At 43.4% G+C, this 19861-nt stretch overlaps 1 protein-coding gene across 1 annotated transcript in view; it reads left to right on the top strand.

The window, feature by feature from the left end:
• Positions 1-19861, top strand: part of dock2 (dedicator of cytokinesis 2) — an 85058-nt gene that overhangs the window by 20432 nt on the left and 44765 nt on the right. The window contains exons 24-26 of the mRNA XM_084009213.1: positions 1699-1805; positions 13795-13937; positions 19748-19843. Coding sequence (XP_083865339.1) covers positions 1699-1805; positions 13795-13937; positions 19748-19843 — 346 coding nt within the window. The remainder of the gene's footprint in view (positions 1-1698; positions 1806-13794; positions 13938-19747; positions 19844-19861) is intronic.

Consider the following 19861-nt stretch of genomic DNA (forward strand, 5'->3'; position numbering starts at 1 on the left):
CTGTCCTCTAGCAATTCCACCACCGAACATGGATCCCGTTTTTGGGTTGTGACCTCGTAATTTGACTGAAAGCAAGATCTTAACTGATGTTTCCTCGACTTACAAACACCCTCATCCTCACGGTTTCTCTTCTCACCTCCCTGTGACCTGTGCATGCTTCTGTGTGTGGTTGGATTATCCACATCTGCCAGCTCCGTCTTCAGGGCGGCTCAACGCCAACACGGCGGTACAAAGGTGTTGCCTCTATCACCTGCCACACACACACAGAAGCAGATGCACACAGTTCACCAGCGCATTACGTTCCCGCTGTCTTCAACTTTTTCTTTCTTACCCTTCCACGCGTTCACTCACCTCCATTGTCTGTCTTCTGTGCAAATAAACCATGAGCCGTCTAAACTTGATAATAAGGTCCCAGTTGCATTCCTGATCAAAAATCGCCTCAGGCAGAGTTTCCAGAAAAGCGAGCTGTGTGAATTACAATCACAAGGTGGACATCAAAAGATCTGCTCAGCTCCTGTTTAGTCACATTGTAAACTCACCTGTGATCCGCCGAGTGGGAGAAGCCCAGACGCTGTCAGCTGTACCTGTCTTTTGTTTACTCCAGGGGTCCATTATTTGTCTTTGGTCCTGTTCATGCTTAAAGGGATGATTTTAGGTTTGAAGTGGTTCTGTGAGATGCTTATAATAGTCAGTGTGTTACCTAAAGGTAGTAGCTAAATGTATCTTCGCCACCAGAAAAAAAAAATATATCCGTTTAAGTATCTGCTAAATAGTTATTATAATATTTCCACCGCTCTATCTTGCCGTCAGAAACCACTTTTCCCTCTCAGTTAAGTTCCCTGTCAGAAAATAGTGTGTATAAACTCAATCTCATTGAGTCTCGGGTGCATTCACACCTTCGCTCCGAGCCGTCGGCTTGTGATCACATCACCCAGGATGCATGTTAATTCCAGGTCTGAGCAGAGCCTATGAGGGAAACGGCTGACATTTGAGGTTTTAATTAAATTCAGCTCAGATGATTAGTGGGCCTGGTAAGTCAGCACTGAGCCTCAGTGCCCCAGTGTGTCCTTGTGTGAGCTTATGCACATCAGAAGTCACACAGACCTTTTTTTTCTGTTGTGTTCTGGAAGCGGGTGGCACTGCGTTTTTATTCATTTGTACCACCTTTTTATACCGAAAGTGCTCCGGCAATCTGGGTGGCATAATTTAAAGAGATGGAGACAAAGTGAGAGACGGTCCAAAAAAATGGAGACAGAGGGTTTGCCACGCTCCGAGCGTTCAATCTTTCTAAGTGACACCGGGGGGCTTGCAACCAGCCTGTTTAATTATTCTAAAATTGAATTTACGGTGGAAGATGACTCAAACCTGTGTCTTCATTAGAACGCGTTGAGGCTTTGGCTCATTCTTTGTCATGCAGCGCACACAGATGTCCACGCTGCACTCTGCTTTTAGCGGATGCATATTTAATGACCTCAAAGGAGGGATGTGTAAAGCTTGACGGAGGTGTGGTTGTGGTTTTTTGATCTTTGAGTCGATTACATAGTGGGAATAATCAGGGCGAGGCGATGGTTAAAATCCAAAACGTGCAATATAATGTGGGAAATGATTCCTGAATATTTACTATTACACCCTGTTGCTGCTCCCATGTGATGATCCTGTTGATTATTTATTCCAGTGCCTGTTGGTTTCTCTCCACAGTGAACTGCTGCATGACTTTTATTCCTGCATCCCCCCTGAAAAACTCCAGAAACAGAAGGTGGCCTCCATGACTGAGATTGTGAGCAGCCAACTCTTTCAGAGACAAGGTATGTCATCTTTCTCCAGTTCTAGGCCTCGGCACTGAGCCGCTAACCAATAGCGAACTGCAAGGTTGTGTGAGTAACCAGATGTGCACACTACCAAAACGAAATCCCTCCGAGCATTAGGAGCTTCTCACTTATAGGTTGAGATCCCATTAAAAGGTCTGTTATACACTGAGTAATTCCAGCCCAGGCAACAGAACTGGCCAGTAAGCTGTTCCCACTACTACTTTATGCAGTAGGAGTGTCCTTTGCTTCAAAGGGTTTTATCTTGATACAGCAAAGTGGATAAAAGTGTGGTGCATACTGCAAGGGTAATGTTCCATTCCCTGTAGGGCAATCCAGTAAAGCACTCCGGATAAAAGCATCAGCCAAACGGTGAAAGGACACGCCGGTGTTAATGCATTTATGCTTTATTTGCTTTACTGCAATGTACACACAGATTCGGCTCAATTTCATTCATTTCGAAATGATTTGACCCGTCATGTTGCGTCATGTCTGAGCCCTTTGAATGTTTAATATTTTACGATTTATTTAAAAATGAAACCTACTTTAAGGATTCTCCGCTCAGCTTCCATTCAAATAGTACAACGTGGATATTTGTGTTTTTTTTTTTTTTCAAACAATCTTTTCCTCAGGGGTTATTTCTGACATTCAGATAAAAAAAATATGGTTATTTGATATTGATGCTGGAACAATTTCAGCTTTGTGCATTGTTCACCTCCGCTGGCATTACAATCAGTGTAATGGACCCCAGTCAGATACCGTCTCATTACAATCAGCAGGAGAGGCACCAATTAACGTCCTGGTAAAGGTCAATTCATCTCATTCATACTGAGATTGAACAGTCATGAGGCTAAAATAACATCGACCTGTATGTATTTAAGTCACTGGCAGTATCCATTTGTCCTTGTGGTATTGGCATTTCCTGTGCATACACAAATAAACATGTTATACATATTAATGTCGCAGGTGATGGGAAGATGTAATACCGCCTAGTGTTTGAGGTCGATAAGACAGGCAGTGTTTTCAGAGTGCTGCAGCTTCACTGTCATCAACGTGTCACTTCTCACACCGTGCCTCCTCTACTCTTTTCACTAGACTGGCCATAATTGCCGGGGACACATGTTTTTTTCTATCTGTATCTTTTTTTAAATGCAGTGCACATCAATGATCGCATACTGCACCAATCTGAGTCCACCCCCTACCTCTGTTCAGCCCTATTATGTCTGTCTAATTTGCTTGTAGTGGGGTGATAAGTGGTTGTTTCCTGATCACACCGGGATGGATGGATGGAGTAGGCTAATGTTTTCCTGCCGTATAATAGAGTTGATAAGCGGCTCCATAATTGGGTCTCTGCAGTGCAAACAGGAAAATGGGAAGTAGAGTATGAGTGATTGTTGAAGACCAAATTTGGTTGAGAAGTCGGCCTTGTGTGGAGAATGAGCATCCGTGCACACATGGAACACGTTCGTATGTATTTGTCAGACTTGATGAGACTATATCAGGTCGCGAGTGTGTCTGTGCATGTGAGTGTTTGTGCAGTGGTGCATGCTAAGTGGGTGCGCACGCTGCCTTGAATGTCGTTTCATCAGTCAGTCGCTGCCAGCCGAGTCGGTGGCCGGTCCAGGATACGGTCCCGTGGTATTGATCCTGGCTCAGATGATTGATTCCCCGGGGGCGGCGGCGACTGGCACAGCCCTCTGGCTAGTTGTCAACATGCTCAGAGTTGCACTCTGTCACCAGGAAAGGAAGGGGGAGAGGGAAGAGAGTGATGAAAGGAGCGGCAGAGGGAGAGATGGCGACAGATAGAAAAGAGAGCAGAATGAAGGGAAACCAGGCAAAGGAATGTCGGGTGTCATGCCGAAATGATACATACCCATTTTTAGCAAAGTAATTACTCTGAATTTTCAGTCAGACGGCCCTGCAACCTTTCAGCAAGTATTCAAATGACTATGAACTCCAGTCATAACTGTGAGTGTTTTTGGATGCATGCCAGTCGTCATTTTGAGGCTCTCCTGATGGACTAAAACACTTCAGACGCAATAATGATGGAGATGGACTCCGGTAGAGGAGAGACGAAGGAGATACGAGTGCGGGGGGAAAGGATGGAAAGTAGAAAATGAAGCAGAAAGAAGAGAAAAGGAAGGATATAATCTTGTTTGGTCGTTATGATTGGCGGAGGTGGGGAAGGAGCAGAGGGACAAGTAAAGGGATGGGAAAGATGGATGATAATGGAGTAGGGAAGAAACAGAAGGAGCAGTGGATGTTAGACGGATAAAGTGAGAGGAGAGAACAGGTGGATGGCGGTGCTGAGGGAAAACAAAATAGCTCGGGGAGAGTAAAAAAATAAGAGTTTCTGAGAGTAAGAGTAAGAGAGACCGGCCCTGTTTTGGTATTAAACAGTCAAGAAGTCATTAAAGTTTAAGGCTCGCTCGCACGCAATCTATCAGCAAACCTGCATGCCCCCCGAAACTCTGGCACAGCGCTGATTTATTTATTCATTTTTTTTTTTAATACATTGGTCTATTCCATCTCCATCCCTGCCTCACCAAATGAGGACTGACACTCACCCTAATTGAGATGCATTTTAGCATCGGGATGCTAATGAGAGGGCTCGTATGCCGGGATGCCATTCGTCCAGGAGGCTGAAATATGCAGCAGAGATGGATCATATATTTATAATGGCTAATGGCCCCCGGTGTCCTATCACTGCTCTGCAATACATATTTAATAACCCTACCTGCCTGTCTGACTATCCGAGTGGGCCCGCCACGCTGTCTCACCAGGGGAAACTGTCACTGGCGGTGTGGCAGAGGTGAGAGGATGGAAGAGGGAGGGTTTGTGTGTGTGAGAGAGAGAGAGAGACATCACCATGGTTGTCGGAACGTTAGAATGAAAGATCTTTATTCGTAGATCATTACTTTTGTTAAATCTGTTAAATTAATTGTCCTTTATTGTTGAAAAAACAAAGATTGTGTGTCCAGTTTGCCAATCCGTCCATGTGCTTGGCTTTCTGATGGTCGCAACCATGGGCAACGCTCCTGGGATTAAAGCTGCTGGCACCACACACCGTATACACACACCGACACACATGCACAGATACACATGTGCCTCCTGTCATGGAGGGTTAATCTGGTTTTGGGACAATATTAAATTCCGCGGGACGCATTATGGCTCAATTTAGGCAAATTATAATGTCGTCAGGCAATCACTGTGACAGATTGAGAGCATCAACGCTGATAAAGTGGGGAGGGGAAAAAAAAAAAGAACGAGAGATCAGGAAGAGCAAAGAGCAGAGGGATGAATCTGTCATTGTGTTCGCCCACTCATTTCCCAAAGCTGGCCAAAGTCCCCGATTCAATCCACTAACCCTCTGCATTTTCTCAGCCAGGCCGTCATTTCCCCTCCGCCATCTGTCCAGCTGGAGAAAAGACGACCGCCGCGTCCGTCGCCTTGTGCTACATAAACCGATTAAAGGAAACCCAATTTGTTTTGGCGTAAGATGAATTGTTCCAGTGGGGTATCTTTGTCACACGACTTAATAAATAGCCCCCAAATACAGAACATCAGAAATCCTGTGTCATCTATGGGGTAAAAGTTCAAACGTGTCATTCATATCAATCCATATATTTAAAAAAAAGAAACCGCAATCCCATTATTTAAATTGCTTGTGCTTTTTCTGGAGTGCATTATACAGTACTGTACACATAGTTCACACCCATGTCTATATATCCGCCTGCTGTGGTTACTTAACAGATGCACGCCAGCGCCTGATGAATATGGATGAGCAATGTACTGTACAATCATTATCGTCAGGGTTTAATCAGTGTTGAGTGATCTCGGTTGTTCCCGCATTCGCTACCAATCAGCATTAGTGACAGGTCACTTTAGGCTCCGGTTGGAGTGACACTGAATGTGGTTTTCTACATCTGGCCTGTAAGATAGCGTTAGATGACAAAAAATGTTGTTTTTTTGCAAGATTAAGCCACGTTATGTATCTAAATGTTCTTTTCAGAACAAATGCAACAAAAAAACCCAGTGTTTTTAATAGTGTAAATATGGTATTTGATATGTGTGTTGTTACCCCGAGGGTAAGCATGTGTAGGCGTGCACCACGAGGGACCTGCATGTATTGTAATGTATTTCTCCGAGCGTTTCTCAAAGCAGCTGGTTGAGCTGTAATTTCAAAGCTGTCAGCTTTTCTGCTCAGGGTGTATGAGTACGTAACAGTTTGCTTGCTGACCCAGTAAGCCCCCATGTTGCCATATGCTGTATCCTTAGTTAGACATATTAAGAGACAGATCGGTGAATTACAAAACAACCCAGATATGGCTGCTTCTCAGAATTAAATAGCTTCTCTCCGTTTGCTCCTCATGAACTCCGCTATCTTTCTTTCACGCATATCTCTTCTATGCTGTTCTGTTCCATGATATTCTCTCCCAACGCCTCTTCTCTTACCTCCCGTTGTGTCTTGCTCCCATGTATTATTTAATGCTGTCTTACATTGCATTGACTTGTGTTGCATCACATTAGGGTTCATGTCACGCCTTACTGTAACAACAACTAACACCCAGCAAAAACCGCCTGCCACACCTGTCAGAGGATTAGGGATGTAAATTGTGTACAAGACGTGGTGTGTGTGTTTGTGTGTGTGTGTGTGTGTGTGTGTGTGTGTGTGTGTGTGTGTGTGTGTGTGTGTGTGTGTGTGTGTGTGTGTGTGTGTGTGTGTGTGTGTGTGTGTGTGTGTGTGTGTGATTAGTTGTTTGACAGCACAGGAGCCGTCTGCCACAAATGGTTTTTGACTCTTGTTTTACAACAAAATTGGAGCTGTGAGTTGATGGGGGGGAGGGAGGGAGGGAGGGAGAGCAGTTTGGGAGGTTGTGGATGAAACGCTGGAAGAAAAGAGGGATAGATGAGGCTAATGGAGCAAAGTGAATGGAGTTTAATCATTTTGGGGAAATGTGTCCGTCTCGCGCTCTCCCTCCGTCTCATCTATATTCCGCTCCATGCTTGTGTCTGTGGGTTGTCTTCGATGGGAATGCAGACAAGGACAGTAGAGGGACACGCCGAGTGTATCAAGACACTCGCCCATTAATGAATTTGATATTGAGGCGAGAGGGATTTCTTGTTAACCGGAGACGGGAGCATCCTGATGGAACAGCTTGGTGTGCCGCAGCTTTCTGGTCGCGTTCCTCGGGTTACAGGAAGAAGAAGAAAAAAAACATTTATTGGACTGATTGAAGCTTAATGATCCCCGTTGGGGAGCTGGGTCATTATGCAGCAGCACTGATAACAATTGAAGTGGTTGACATTGGAGATATTATAACAAATGATTTCAGTAAATTAGATAATATATGAGAATATGCGAATAATGATTTACAGATGCAGCATAAAATACATTAGAGGACACTGAGAGTTAGCCTGCCCATCCGTCAGAGCAGGGACATGGTTCACCACAAGGCTTTCATATACCATTGGTCTGCCTCCAGTTTAATTGATCAATAAACGCTGCAGGAACAAATGCAACCAGCAGACTTAATTGGTCAATCAACCGAACAGTGGAAGACGGAGCCGGGAAGGAAGGCAGAGGTGAGGGGTGGCAATTAGCAGACGACATCACAGACGGTGACTAAGGTTCGAAGCGTGATGGTAAAAGAAACAAAAGCTCCATCTAGAAGCAACGCTCGGGGGATTATGTCATCAGCATCACCACAGTATACTCCTTGTTATCCTCGTTTTAGTGGCGAGTATAACAAACAGGCCCTCTGGACCAATGAGCAAATATAATTCTATGATGTTAAAGATGTTTTTCCTGTGTGTAGTACTTCGGAGAAAAGAAACCCTCTTTCCCGTGATTGTGTTTACTTTGGTTTTTGCTGACAGTGTTTGTTTTGTGCCAAGTCTCAAAAAAATCACAGGGAAAAGTGCTCTTTCAGGTATCACTGTATATCAACATCAATCAGCCGTGCACTCCATCATCTGTAACTTATCGCCCCGTACTTACGTTACAGCACTCGATCACGCCGGCAAGACGATTTCATGCATTTCTGTGAAAGAAATATCATCCCATTAAACAACTTCACAGCGATCTCGTTTACAAATAAGTTCTTAAATCTATTTTTACCACCGCATCAGCGTTTTTCTATTGTGGTAGTAGTGTAGACAGACGGGCACACCCCAAAGACAAACTGAGTGAATGTATGGCTTTAAATTTTAAAAAGGGTTTAAAGATGGAGCACGGCAGGGGAGAAAAAAAAAAGTGAGGAAGGGGGGAGGAAGATAAACGAGGGCTGGGGGAGAGTGGATGAGAGGAGACACCCACAGTGGCGTGGAGAGATGAAAGGAAATCGCTGAGAGACATTTAGTCATCACAAAGCAGGAAGACAGTTGGCTCGGTCCCAACCGCCTCTCGACAGGAAAGATTTACTTGTGGCTGTTTCCTCCAAAACCTCCCCATTCTTATCGTCTTCTCCATCACTCTGGGAAAGCGAGGGACCAACAAGCAAAGGGAGGGAGGAGAGGGATGGAGACGGAGAGAAAGACGCCGCTGATTTACATGCCTCTTACAAACCCAGATTGCATCTCATTATCACGCGCTGTAGTTTATTGTGTTTGGCTTTCAAGTGAAAAGCACGGAACAGGGAAGGGATGAGCTGTGCCGCCGAGCCATCAGAGCCGCTCTCTGGGTGGCGGCTCGCCGGCTCTAGCGGCCGTCTCATCTCCCCAACTTGGTAACCCAAACACATAACCACACACTCACACGGGCAACAAAGAGGGTCCGGCTCTCACACATCAAATAGCACCGATTCTGACACAAAAAAAGGACAATTCACACTCGGGCACACAGACACATATTGGAATTAATAATAAAAAAAAAAAGGCTGAGATAACGGTTAGAATAAATAGACATTTCCGGTTGAATATAGATGAGTACTTGATGCTCTGAATGTGTTTTTCAGTTTCTTTGAACGGGTGTGTATCTCGACACACAAGGTGATGGCTAGTTCAAGGAAAGAAAAAAAAAAAAAAGTTAAAATGCATTCCGACGTTCGCCCCGAGACGGCGATTTCCATTTGGCTGTCTGTGCCTGTTGGCGAAGCTTTCTTCCGCAGCGTGGCTGAATTGATTTACTGCATTGTTGCCCCACAGGACAAAACACATAACACGCAACTAAATCACACGGGCAAGTGGAACATAAACACATGTGGTGCATAAGTGAGACCACTGGTGCATGCTGATTTTAGTCACAGGGGTGTGTCAAATGGCATCTTTTCCATTATAAAAATGACGAGTACATGTATTTGAATGCATATCAAACCTCTTCAAATGCACCCCCCCCTCCCCCCCATCCTCTCAGCCTTCGTTGAGCCTCTCAGGCTCTTAGGACGCTCCCTTACAGAGGAGCTGCAAGCTCGACCAAAAATTGGTTTAAGGTGATAGGATTAGGGCTATGGCTGGGGTTAGTCACTGCCAATCCCAGGGGAGGATGCCACGTTGGTATGGAGCCCCAAAGAAAGTTCTGTCTTTGAGGCTGAAGCCAGAGAAGATCCACAACACACGGCACATTCAATACTGTTCTATACTCACTGAGGAAACGAGACACGCAGCTTGTGACAACAGACGTCTGGTTAATGGTTTTCAAATGAAATAATTTGACTTGAAATGCTTTGCTGTATTGGAGAAGCAGAATTATGACTGACAGATAGAAAAACACAGAAATGGCAAACAAGAGGAAGGTGTGAAAAGACGAGTAGAGGGGTCCGTACATAACAACCATAGAAAGATCAAGATGCAGAAGATGGAGATAGCATTATGCAGAAACCCAAAGAATAGAACTTACTGATGAAGAAAGTGAGAAAACGCAAGAGGAAAAGAAAGGCAGAAGCTTGAGATTGAGAGCGGAAGCTTAATATGCAAAGTCGTTACAATAAAGGACCCAACAGATCTGCCAAGGCATTAATTGCATGTTGTCAGCAACCGACTGCATTTCACTGTCTCACTGAAAGTTCCTCTAGCTCAATGAATGGCTTTTTTTGTGTCTCTTACAGATAGTTAAACTACTCAGCCAATATGTTAATACTCTTATTAGGGGTTTATTTTGCCTCAGTCAAGAAATAAAATCACTGGAATGACCTCAAGTGGCTCCACTCGCAGTGTGTTCTTTTGCATTATCTTTTTAAAAAGGAAACACAGGGGGGATCCATCTGCTTTGATTGGATCACTGATGTGATCCGCTGTGAGGAGACATCCTTTGTTTTTTTTAAAGAGGAATTGTTCATCATTTATTGTACAGTCGTTGTGTGCAAGGAAGTTTTGTGTTTTGGTGCAAACACACGTTTCTGTGCACTCGGAGGGCGTTGGAAATGGCAGTAATTTGGAATGCCCTCGACCCTTAGAGTTGCATCCCATTGTAGCTGGTGTTACGAGACTGAAAGGCCCCTGAAGGCCTGGTGAAAGTTCAAAGAAGACTGGGAGAAAGCTTCCCTTCAGGCTGAAAGCAGCAGGTTTTTAACATTCCCCATGTTATTCAAGGCTGGGCAAGGTGCAGAGAAATACCTGCAATGTTAAAGGCAGCGTTCCACATCGGTGACTGAACACTACAGCTGCAGAGTCTGGAGGAGCATTACCAAGGCAGCCCGCTCTTCATCAATTTTATGCTCATATTCAGGAGGCATTTTAAAAGGGAAAAGGGATACCTGGGTAAAATCAGAACAGACGACTCGCACCTCAACAGATCTGTCAAAGTGTGATGCTGGAGATGAGCTCGCTATTAGGCTTTTCTGAGTTCCAACACTCGAGGTTGTTTTACTCTGCGTGCAAAATCTCCCGGGAGAGCACGGGTTATAGAGAGTATTCAAATGCATGAGACTCTGCTTGTTTTTCCCATCGCTCCTCAAATTGAGGCAAATCTAAAATCTTCCAGTGTCGGCACGCTCTCTCTACCAGAGTCGAGCAGATTGTGTCTCTGTGGGTGGACAGAGAAATCGATCTATAGTCTAGTACAGTATATACTTTCAGATTGCTGCTGAAAGTTTTCTTTATTCAGAAAATAACTACAAAGAAATACAATGAAGCTTCTGTCTTGATTGATCTCTACTCTCTCACTTATATTTCTCTTCAAGGCAGCTTTTTGTATGTTGGCTGACTATAGAGACATACATTCCTAACCTCATATCTAATCTAACACCTTACCGAAGTGCTTCAATGTTATGCATGGAGCTTCAGTAAATGTTTTCCTTCACCTTCCTGTACAATAACACGGGGTCAGGGTAGCCATGCACCTTGAAACTTGCTGTTTCCATTACGCCTGGCACCTGACACAGTACAAACAAAACGCATGAAAGGTATCACACAAAAGGATAACCCTCCCCACCGCACCTGCTCTCTAGTTCACATGTTCCTCCCCTGAACATGTTGCACCCAGAAATACCAGCAGGGTTTATTTCTTAGATCAACAGAAACGAAGAAGCGTGTGGCGTTGGGGTCATTTCACCAGGAATGGAGTCGGTTTAATGATTCATCAGGCGCCCGCAAGGCAGGTGGATTCATTCTGCTCAAATAACAATGCTGCTATAAAACGCATCTTGTCCTATATGAAAGGACAGAAGATGATGATTTGTGTTTTGATGGATTAAACAGATTTAGGAGGTTTTCAACTGAAATATAAAGTTGCATCCTAAACGCCGTCCTCTAAGACCACAGACCAGAATGCAGTCCTTTCTCATTCTGACAATGCATTTGTGTTTCACGTTATGTTTAAATAGCATGGCACTTAGATACTCCTTAGACTCATCCACTCTTTCCTGTTCTTTCACTTCAACGTCCCCCTCCTTCCGTTGGATTTCCTCTACCTGTCCAGGCCCCTCCCCCCTCCCCCTCCATCCTGTGACTCATGCGTTTCTCCCCTTCTCCTGTCTGCATGTGTGTGATGGAGTGAATGTTGTGATGGGAGTCCACTCAGCAGGCATAAAGGCTGGGCTCAGTTTATAATGTGACTAACGAGCATCGGCCTAAATGAGCTTTTAATGTGCTCCTCTGGTTACGAGAGAAGGATTGTGGTGGAGGAGGTGGGGGGGCAGATAGATGGAGAAAGAAGGAGACAAGAAAGGTGGAGGTCAAGGTAGACAAAATACACTGTTTCATTGCAACCGCTGTTGTCTTATTATACATATTTTTAACTGCATAATACATGATATGAAGGCAGTTAGTATTAACAATTCATATTGACCTTGAGGTAAATAATTTTATCTGCTAAAACTGATCCAAAAACACCTTGGCTAAAAAAAAAAGTGAGACCTGTTTGATAATCAAGTTGCTTATGCTCATTATGTCTGCCAGCTAGCACCATCATTACGTGCTTTCATGGAGTTAGGTCTGCTATAGTTACAGTTACTAGTCGGCAAATCAGTTGAATTTGTGTGGAGATGAATGCACCGTTGACAGCCTGGATTATTTGATTCAAAACATAATCTAAAACTCTGGTTCCACGTCTGCGAATCGATTTACCGTAACCTTGGAGTGTGACTGTGAGCAGGTAATTTGGCCACGGCTCTGCTGACTTCCAAACAATATCAGATGCGGATTGTATTAGGGTGACCTTGTTGAAAATCAATAATTAGAATTATCTGTCAGAGCATACCGAGTCCTGGCAGTGTTCTTGTCCATAAAACATGGTGTCGTTTTACAGCTGCTGTGGTTTTGTGACAACAAAGTAAAAGTTCACAAAGGAAACTTTTTTACTAAGCTGGAAGGTTTGGATTTATGTTTGTTGGTTTGTCATGAAACTAACGAATCATTCGAAGTTTGAAGTAACATTATTTGTGTTGGCAGCTGAGAGCATCGACTGTGCATTAGGGATATTTGTTGGGCAGCAAATAAACATATTGATCAGTCTGACAGTTTACTTTGAAAAGAAAAACCTCTCTAACTAAAAGCCCAGTCATTCTATTAAATTGCTGAATCATATTTTTTCTTTTATTCCTGCATTTATACACATAGATGGTTTATTCTCCAAACAGCATTTGGGGTTAAATGAGTTATATTTGTTTTTCAAAAGTAGGATCTGCCATCTAAATTAAGACGGTCGATATTATATCTTTGCTCTGTCTGGATGGCAGTCTACCAGTCTTCACATTATTATTGAATTAGCAATAACTTTCGAGAAGATTGATGCCACATTTTAGAAATGGCTTAATTTTATGTTCACTGCTTAAGAAAAGGTGTCAAAGTCTCTTACTCACCCTTTAATATACTCCGATTTGCTTTAAATTGACTTCATGACGGTTCATTTACTGCTTTAGTCCTTCAGTTATTTCCTGTAATTCCTAAAATGAGTTTGGACCCCAGAGAAGACTGACCATATTACATCCATAAAGAATTTATGGACTGGATAAGGTCCATGTGGAAGTCGTATAAAATCAATGTACAGCAGGTTTAACTGTGGACATCTTACATCACCCACAAGTATCGTTTGTACATGACTGACCCGGTGTTTTCTGTAAGAATTCAAGGCAACACGTAACATTCCTTTTCCCACGTTGACTTTGATGTAATATTGTGTTGATCTAATTACCCATGAAGCATTGCATGTGTGACCAAATGAACATGTGAATTAAGGAAAGATTAGGATCAATCAGGGAGACGGGCGGAGGAAGCGGTGATTGATGAGTCGTCTGCGGGACTGACGGAGCGACGGACGCTCGTGGAACTGCAAATAGACACTTGATTGATATCACTCCACTGTGCAGTCGGGGGTTAGGGTTGAATTTCTTCTTCAGGGTTGCAGTGGCATCATTACTCACAGCTGTGTGGGCGCAGCTGTCTCCACAGGTGCTGCACCAATTGATGTAAGAGTCCAAGATTTGGGTTTTGAAGATTTTTTTTTACAGGAATCACATAAAATGTTGATGCTGGGATTTTCTGTCTGGCACTAAACAATGTTTCCTACCTGGCTTATTGAACCTGACTGATTGTTTTTTTTGTTTCCTCACAGAGTGCCGTGACGTGTTGTTACCCATGATGCTGCGGGAGCTGAGCGGGGCGCTGGCCAGCATGGCCGACGGGCCTCACGATGAGAGGAGGAACAGTCTGGAGCTGCTCAACAACATTCTGGAGGTCCTCAGCAGGGACAACGTGGTGAGACGCACTGCATTTTTATAGTAAAGGAAAAATAGCCCCAATGATGGCATTACAGTGCATTCTGGTTGACTGTGTCATAGCAGACAGCAGTGCACACACAAGATAGAGATTGCTTAGTTCCCGTGTGGATATGGTTAGGCTAAGAATTAACATTTAAATGCATTTTCTGAAAAAAAAAAACAGCTTTCAAGTTTGTATCTCTTTACAACTTCCTTCATTTGCAGCTTGTTTTTGTAGTTTTACACAGTATGCAAACAGCAATACTCCCAATCATCTGTAGCTTCTCCACACTATCTGCATGACTGTAGGGTTGCCGTTTCTACACGTATAATCATGGCAGCGGTAAACAAAATCAGAGCCTGTAAATGGCCTTTTGAGGTGCAACTCAACTGCCAGAAGCAAGCAGCAGCAACGCCACTTTAAACTTAAGCCAGACGACGCAATCTGCATACATAAAGATGTGAACGCGCAGTGAGGCGTCGGGCAATCATTTGTTTTTGTTTCACCCTGTTCCGTTCGATTTAGAAAAAAAAACAAGTTCCTAGGGCTGTTTACTCTGTCAACGAGCACATGAGCAATACTTCAATGGAATCGGCAACAATGGAGTTGGCCACGTTTGACCTTTTTGTTGCTTTTGTCGCTCATAGCGTGAACATAGCATAAACGTAGTAGTGTAAAGTAGTGTAAGGGAGTGTCTGTGGTGCAAACAGGCCGAGCCATTGTTGTGAAATGTAGATACATAAGGTTATTCAGGGCTTTTTCAGTCTGCATCAACCTCACATTTAGGTGCATATTGTTGAAAAAATAGACTTGAAGCGTAAACCGTTTTCCCGTGAAGATGCCATTAGATTCACTTCCGATTACACTGTTGTTCGTATTCACTCAATCAAACATTACAGCAGTGGTCAGTCCAGACGGAGTTTACTTTTTTTAGTCATCCGGAAAGTGTTGAAAAACATGGGTTAGGGTCCACGAATCAGAAAACATAACCTCCATCTTTTCAGCATTGCTCGATGAATTTGAACTACACCTGAGCCCCGTGTAACCCCAGCATGACTCGTCTCCTAAAGAGTAAAGTAAATAGCCTTAAGCTGTTTAGTCTTCAGTTCGTAGAATCAAATTGATTTTGTTTCATGTTCATCTGCTAAAACAAAATCTTGTTAGCTGCTGTACATCTATAATATGCATGCGCGCACACGCACAAATCCATCACTGGTATCCAGCTGAGGGCTTTTTAATTGCTTCTGCAAGTTGTTGACAACCTGCTGATTCTTTGAAGTGAAGGTGTGGCTTTTTTTCCCCACAGCTCTATGGATATCACTAATGAAGCATGAGCTGAGAGAGGGGAGACAGTGAGAGAGGAGTAATAAATGGAATGGAGTGAATATGATGAGATGAATTTGCGTCGGGTGAGGTATAAAAAAAAAAAAAAAAAGGGAAGAAAGCAGGCGGTGGCAGACTGTTAAAAGGACATGTAAGGTACAATTACAATAATATACAAATGACAATACGATTGATGCACAGTCTAATACAGGCTTTCTATCAAACTACATGAGTCATTCTTATAGTCAGCGGTTTATGATACGCGGATTAGAAAAAAAAAACAGGTCTGTCAGGTAATTTGTCTCAATCCTTAGGCTTTAATGGCTGCTTGACACAACACTAAAACACACACTCCCCCTGAGTGTTGAGCAGCAGCAATGATGTGTGTGTGTGTGTGTGTGTGTGTGTGTGTGTATATATATATATATATATATATATATATATATTAGTTCCAACCCTGCGTTATACCTCTTCAAAAAGGATGAATCGTGGGAGGATAAAGATGCACAAAGCTAACCAGCTAGCAGAGACTTGAACAGAAGTCTTCCCACATAAAGTCACTTAAAAGCCGCCTACATAAGTACTACATAAGTATTACACAAGTACGAGTGGCTGGTGTACAATGCAGCGCCTATGTATGGCTATGCAGCCCAGTAACGTCGTGTTTAACATCCCTGGGTGTTACCACCTGGTGGTATGTGGCCTGTATTGCTGCTGAGTCACAGTGTGGCCAGAGAGGTACAGCCAGATCACCTCACACCTTTACAGATCTCTGACACAGCAACAAGTGGAGCAAAGGTCGGGGGTAAAAATGGAGAGGCCCGCTGAGTTGTTCCAGCTCAGTGGACGTAGTCACTGTGATGTCACCATTAGTTTGTAAACTGCAGTTTTGAAGCCTCAAGTTTGGCATTTTGGCCTCCGCCATCTTGGATTTTTGCAACCAGAAGTGACATGAGAACGTGGATCGAAGTATAAACGAATGCTGAATAGGATATTTTAAGGCAACCAAAAAGGTTACAATTTACTTTCATGAACTGAAAACATGTGAAAGGCTTATATTATAAGAAAAAACTCTCACACAGGTCAATAACAGGGTAGCTACGCCCTAAAGCACACCCTACATTATCGTCTATTTTACTCTAAATGGGAGAATCACTTACAAATGAACATCATGCTGTTTTGAAGAAAACTTTAAAGTAGCAAATAAGATCATAAACCTATGTTTTCAGTGTTTACTACGGTAATAAATCAAGTGAGAATAGGGTACTTATTTTTCATTATACTATGGGACTTCTTTTTGAGGAGCTGGCTCTTAGAGATTAGAGAGAATGCGAGCTGCAGCCTGATCTGAATACAGATTCTGAGATCATTTTTTTTTTTTTACCCATTTACAAATCGGATACATTTTCCCAGCCCTCCATGCGCATTTCGTTTTGCTACAATAATGGGCCCCATAGTAGTCCTAGTATGGAACCCTGGGGCACGCCCTGCAGAGAGAAAGGAAGTCCCCGTAAATTGGACACATTGTTTTCTAGCTGACAAGTAATTTGAAAATCAGCTGAAAAACAGCCAAGATAAGCAAAATACTGTAGATGCTATCCGCCAAGGGGACATGGTAAATTGCGTCAAATCCAGCTGCACAATATGTTTCACAGTCCAGTCCCTCAATAATATCATTCACCACTGTAATAGTGATGGTGTTCTGTCTTGTTTAGACTTTAGCTAGAATGCATAGTTTAGGCCTCACCGCTGAGGGATCCGTCTCCACAAAGGGAGAGCAAAGACAAAATCCTCATTGTTGAAAAGGGCTAAGATTAAGTCAGTAAATTAGAAGTCGGATGTTTTGCTACGCTAACTCGTGAAAGTGAGGATCTGCGGATTTGTTGGAATCCAGTCGCTCTGAGACTCTGTGGACCTCTATCACATCGAGAGGAGTCAAATTGTTAATAGTTGAACCATGGAATTAATTGGGGGTGGTGAAGAGTGAGCCCTCTGCTCATTAGGTTGTTGTGGGTCTGCACATCAGGGCTGAAAATGTTCATTAAGGCCGTTAACAATGGGGAATATAGTAGCGGTACATGAGTCTCCCCCAATGCAGACTTACAACTCATTTGTAACCTTTTGCAACTCTTTATGCTGCACAGCTATTTGTAAAACCCAGACACTGGTTTGCCTATGAAATGCCTCCCTCTGCCTCTCCCCATGTACAAATGGAATAAAGGCGAGAGGAATGAAAACGTCTCATGGCCATGCAGGCAGGATGAAAAGCACTGAAAGGAAGAGCAGACATTTAACAATTTAACAGATGGAGTCGAACGTGTTTGTTTCACAGATAATAAGATGAGGGGATTGTACAAGAAAACCATGCAGGGAGCTCGAGACATGAAAATTGGAACAGGGGAGGGAGAAAATAACAGAGAACAACAGAAGTACAAGTAGGAGAGGTGATGAGAGACCGTATCACCTCCTCGCCCTCCATCCTCTCTCTCTCCTTTGTTTCTCACACATCTCTTCATCTCTGTCTTCCTCGCTCTGGGTGGTACCTGATTAAATCATCACACCGCAGATGTCTCCAAATCGGAGAGAAGTGCGGAAACAGAGATGGGAGAGAAGATGACGCAATCGACAGAAGCTCGTGTCTGTGGGAGAGTTTGTGTTTGTGTGACTGCGTAAGAAACTTTTCTGTGTGTGTGTGTGTGTGTGTGTGTGTGTGTGTGTGTGTGTGTGTGTGTGTGTGTGTGTGTGTGTGTGTGTGTGTGTGTGTGTGTGTGTGTGTGTGTGTGTGTGTGTGTCTGTGTGTGTGTGTGTGTGTGTGTGAGTGAGATAAAGAGGATGGTAACAGTCAGAGACTCGCCACATGACTCGCCCAGACTCTCTTACTTTTTCTTTCCCCTGCCCCTGAAACAATGTGTTTTTTTCTTTCCTTTTCCACGTCACGTTGCTAGTAGAGCTGCTAAAAATCAATTCACAGCATTGAGTCCAGACTTCCACGTGTTTCTGTTCTGCAGGAGAGAGAACAGGGATTGTTCCTCACCTCTTGTCTTCCTGCTCTGAGACGACACTCTCTCCAGGAAACCAACATACCTAAGAGATTATGCTTATTTAAGATCAACAGATACACCTAAGTGTGTGTGTGTGTGTGTGTGTGTGTGTGTGTGTGTGTGTGTGTGTGTGTGTGTGTGTGTGTGTGTGTGTGTGTGTGTGTGTGTGTGTGTGTGTGTGTGAGAGGGTTTGAGTCTAAAATGGAAATGGTATGAAATATACAGTAACATACTAAAGAGAGAGTGCTTGAAACTTTGAACTTAAGTCCTTTTTACCTTTCTGTTCTTTCCCGACCTTTTGCTCTTTGCTTTTTTCTTGATCAGCTCATACAAAGACACATTAAGTAGTACACACACACACACACACACACAGAGATGTACCCTGCGGCATTGTTACTGAGGTGTGTTTGGATGCAGCAGATGCTTAGAGTGTCACTTCCTCCAGGCAACTGAGTCAGCTTCCATTGACCAGTTCAGTGTGTGTGTGTGTGTGTGTGTGTGTGTGTGTGTGTGTGTGTGTGTGTGTGTGTGTGTGTGTGTGTGTGTGTGTGTGTGTGTGTGTGTGTGTGTGTGTGTGTGTGTGTGTGTGTTGTCTTGTGCACATTGACAAAGGGACTTGTGCTATTTTTGCCTAAAATGACGTTACCTTAGAGTCTGATTCCTTTTTTGCCTTATTAGCTAGCAATTTTCTGTATTTATGCTTTCCTAAAGCATCTACAATGATCTACATCCCTACATTATATTACATATGATGATATTATTTATTAAGGTATTTGATGTAGGGTATTTGATTGTTGTTTCAACATGGCCACTGCAAGGCCCCCATGTACTCAATTACATTATCAGAGGATATTATTATGCTAAAATGACATATACCACGATAGAAGATGATGACATGTCATTTGAATCTTCTTCCTCATGTAAACCTACTTTCATGCAGTTGACTATTAACACCCCGACTGGTCTGAGCACAGACTGTAAGATACATCTCGTTCTCTGGGCCGAGAAGCAAAGAAAGATGACAGAAAAGAGGCTTCAAAGGGAAAAAAATAGGAATCCACATCCACGTCCCTTTGAGGTTGAGATGTCCAAACTGAGGGTGATTACAGTGAGGCTGGCTTTCTGAAAAGTGAATAGGTTTTTACATTTCAGAATCAGACAACGTGATTCTCTTTCTTGTTTCATTTGATCTGCCAATCATCTAGTCAGAGCGGGAGCGAAGCCCGCAAAGTGAGTTTAGAAGAGAGGAAAACAGCTCCACAAACACAACCTGAGGAGACTCTGAAAGAGGAAAAAAAGAGAGTGGATGCTGATCAACAGGATCCTATTCTGCATCTGTTTTTGTGTGCATTTACTCCCGAGGAAATCTGTCTGTTTGCTCTCCTTAGAATTCTTCTCCTGACCTTCTTTTTCTCTTACTCTGCTCTGTGTTGTTTTTTTCAGGGGGAAACATTTCAACATATCCATGACATTGTGGTGTCTCTGCTGAGGATCATCCACCAGACATTCATCACGATGGGTCGCGAGCATGCCCTCATCGTGAGTACATGCTCAACC

This window comes from Eutrigla gurnardus, assembly GCF_963514095.1.
Source record: "Eutrigla gurnardus genome assembly, chromosome: 5".
NCBI classification, from domain to species: Eukaryota; Metazoa; Chordata; class Actinopteri; order Perciformes; family Triglidae; genus Eutrigla; species Eutrigla gurnardus.